The sequence below is a fragment of the Populus euphratica genome, unplaced genomic scaffold, assembly GCF_000495115.2.
Source record: "Populus euphratica unplaced genomic scaffold, PopEup_1.0 scaffold130.1, whole genome shotgun sequence".
In the NCBI taxonomy this organism is placed as follows: domain Eukaryota; kingdom Viridiplantae; phylum Streptophyta; class Magnoliopsida; order Malpighiales; family Salicaceae; genus Populus; species Populus euphratica.
In genome coordinates this window covers 147,793-151,396 of record NW_011500018.1, presented here as the reverse complement: position 1 = coordinate 151,396, position 3,604 = coordinate 147,793, and the positions used below count along the sequence as shown (strand labels likewise).

Sequence of the window (3,604 nt, the reverse complement as noted above, 5' to 3'; positions counted from 1 at the left end):
TATTATTATTGTTTATAATTTATACAATTAACCTCCCTGTGGTTCGATCTCGGTCTTACCAGGTTATTTATTACTTCGACACTCTTGTATTTAAGAGAAAACATCAATGTTTTAGTCATGTCACCTAAGAATCATAAGTATTGAAAAAAGTCTTGGACTCAAAGATAACATTGTATATAATAATTTTAAGTATGCGAACGACATTGTGAAGTTAATTAATCTTCAATAAGTCAATGTATGATTTTTATCTATGTAAATAAAGATTATTTTGTCAAAAAAACAAAATAAAAACTCACATTTATTCTTCAACTTACTGCTAAAATTTGCAACTAAAAAAAATAATCTCCTTTAACTAACCCGAATTCCTTTTGAGTTGTAAGGTAACAAGCCTAAACTAGCAATCAACTAACATAAGTCTAATAATAAAAAAAAAACCCTTAAATAATATTTAATGTGTTTGAACAACTCAAATTAAAAATAATTATTCAACATTAAATAAATAAATTAAATAGAATAATAAAAATAAAGTATTCATGCTAAAATTCTTTTACATAGCTTAAATCTCCAATTTCTACTTATTATTAATAGATTTCAGTTTTAACTTCAAATACATTATTTTTTTTTCTGGATGAATTAATAAGTTTACCATATATTTTTGAAAAGTATAAAATGTCCAATTTCTAATCCAACTTGAATTGCAATAAAATTTTAATTATAGCTCCAGATATATATCAAATAATACACAAAAATCTAATTTGATAAGATTTATCCAGTAACTTTGACTATTTAAAATAATATGTTTTAAAATTTTACTTGACATGAAAACTTATCATAATATAATTTTATTTATCTAATATCTTTCTATAAAATTTTAATTTAATCTAATATATTATTTAAAATATATGTTCAAATTTTTTTAAAAAAAATTAGTAAGTAAATATTTTAAAATTAAATCCAGGCAGGATTGTCATGGAGAATTAGCTGTCGAGGACACGATCATTGTAATTAACCCTTTTACAAATTCTTTTCGCCTAAAGAGGTTCTCATTTTTGTACTTTATCTGGTTTATCCAAATATGTTATAAAATTCCAAAAAACCATCCATTTACCACTTCATTATTCCTTACAAACAACAGAACCGTAAGCAAGGGCATTTCAGTCAATTCCTACTCAGCCCTCCATTGCTTCCCTTCCCGGACCCGCCCTCCTCCTCCTCCTCCTCCTCTGTTGGCAACCTCTCTCATATATGGAAAACGAAATTTCCAAGTCTACCGCTAACGCACTCCCCAACGATCGTATCAAGCTCAACGTTGGAGGCAAGCTTTTTGAAACCACAATATCCACACTCCAATCGGGCGGTCCGGATTCACTCTTATCTACTCTCTCGACCCGACCTGGCCATGACCCGATTTTCATTGACCGAGACCCGGAGATTTTCTCCGTCCTCCTTTCTCTACTCCGCTCCAACCGTCTCCCCTCCACTGCACGCGGTTTCTCCAAGCAAGAACTCGCCGACGAGGCTCTCTACTACGGCATTGATTCGCGCATACGCGACGCCATCTCTCCTCCTCCTCTCTCTGGAATTGATGCTTCAATCGTCTCCACCATCTGCCCCGCCTCTGACGGCCTCGTATCCTCATTCACCGCGGCTGCAGACGACGGCTCTGTCTGCACTGCTCACGGCGGCCAAATCTCCTTCTACGATCACAATCTAACCCACATCTCCACAGTCCGTACGCACCTCGAAGATATCACCTCTATCCGCCACGTATGGCCCGATGTCGCCGTCGTCGGTTCAGAATCCGCCGCGGGGATCCATTTCTACAATTTCTCCACTGCGCGTTACATCGAGTCAATTCACTGGACTGACTCGACCGATCCGAGAATCTACAAAGCTCGAGTCAGCTCAATCGCTGACTCATCAAGTCAAATCTTTGCCTCCTTTGACTGTCCACACAGAGAGAACTGCATACTATCAATAGACAAATTAACGCTTCAGATCTCATCAGAGATCACGAGACAATCGGGGAGCGCTTCCAAGAACACGGTCCCCGGGAAGCTGACGTGGCTTCCGGAGACCGGCGCATTAATCGGATCGGCGGTTACATGTGGGGCGTTTGGTTATTCAGGATATATTAGAATGTGGGACCCACGGAATGGTGAGGTGATTTGGGAGACGAGTGAGCCAGGTTCCGGACGAAGCAGCAGGTTCGGAGATTCGTTTGCGGACGTGGACGTTGACGTGGGTGGGTTGACGTTGTTTAAAGTCTGCTCGAAGTCTGGTGATTTAGCAGTGGCAGATTTGCGCAAGTTAGGTGATGATCCGTGGATCTATATTAACGAGAAGAACCCTAGCATGAGATTTATTGGTGGTGCAAGTAATAGTGTGCTCCATTGTTACAAGAGCCAGGTTTTTGTAGGAAGAGATGGGAGTTTAGAGGTTTGGTCAAAAGAGAATAACGTAGTTGGAGAGGGGTTGTATAGGAGAAATTTTGTGGATAAAGTGGAGGATTCAAAGAGAGGGGTGATAAGGAAAATTGAAGGGGGCGGAGATAGGTTGTTTGTTAGTAGGGAAAATGTTGAGGGCATTGAAGTGTGGGAAAGTTCTTATTTTTCTGGTGCAATTTTGGTTTAGTGTGTGCTAGTTTAGTAAAGTTAAAATGGCACGGGGTTTTCTCGGATGCTAAAGAATCCGATTATCTGCAGCTGCTGTAACTGGTGGCTTTCAGGATATCTCACTGGTATGTGTTGGCCTTTGTGTTCATTTTTTGCCCTTGAATTTTACAATGATACATATTTCTTAGAGGATTGGCAACAACAGAATAGTGGAAGGGGCTTGTCTCCTTTCTCCGCACCTGGGTTCGAACCTCACCATGCACGCCTGTCACCCCCGCGGTGCCTTACCTGCTCACTGGGCTTGCAGGATGTTCAGTGGGCCGTGGGGATTAGTCGTGGTACGCGTAAGCTGGCCCGGACACCCCACGTAAATCAAAAAAAAAAAAAAAAAAAAAGAATTGTCTTTTGCAATGTTATCTGATTACGGCCCATGGAATATGTATTTGGTCTGGGCATGCTCATAGGAAAATAGTGTAATGGAAACCTTTTTGTTGGCGACTTGAAATGGGCAATTGGTGTTTTAAGCGCTGACATTTTCTTGTTGCTCTATTTAACTCATCTTTTCATGTACTAGGAATCTGAACTTTTGATCTCAGATTGTGGGACTTTATATTTGCTAATTATAGAATTTAAAGACACCATTTTTGTTCCCAAGAACTCCAATTCCCCCTCTCCCCGCTCCCATGCTCTCGACCCATTAGAAGATGCTAGTGGTAAGAACGGTCTTTTTCTTGAAAGCCAATTGAGAATGTATTCAATGAAAAGTTTAACAAATCTCGATTTGTAGTTGCTAATATGTGATTATCGTTTGGTTGGTTGTCTGTTGAGTATGATAATTTGGTTAAGAACTGATCCTATTCACCCCAAGATATCTCTGACTATGTAACTATCCCGAACTAAAAATTTGCATCCGATTTTAGTCTTTCTGAAGTTCTCCCCAAGAAACTCTGGCATGAGACAAGATACAAAACATGCAAGGAGTTGTTGAA

General features: G+C 39.2%; 1 protein-coding gene across 1 annotated transcript; it reads left to right on the top strand.

Moving 5' to 3' along the window:
• The first annotated feature begins 977 nt into the window (after positions 1–977).
• Positions 978–2,802, top strand: LOC105141772 (BTB/POZ domain-containing protein). Its single transcript, XM_011049122.1, has one exon. The coding sequence runs from the start codon at positions 1,246–1,248 to the stop codon at positions 2,632–2,634; it is 1,389 nt and encodes a 462-aa protein (XP_011047424.1). The 5' UTR covers positions 978–1,245; the 3' UTR covers positions 2,635–2,802.
• The last annotated feature ends 802 nt before the right edge of the window (positions 2,803–3,604 follow it).

What these genes read in the sequence shown, in the direction of transcription:
- LOC105141772 (XM_011049122.1), top strand. Translation starts at nt 1,246, where the DNA reads ATGGAAAACGAAATTTCCAAGTCTACCGCTAACGCACTCCCCAACGAT.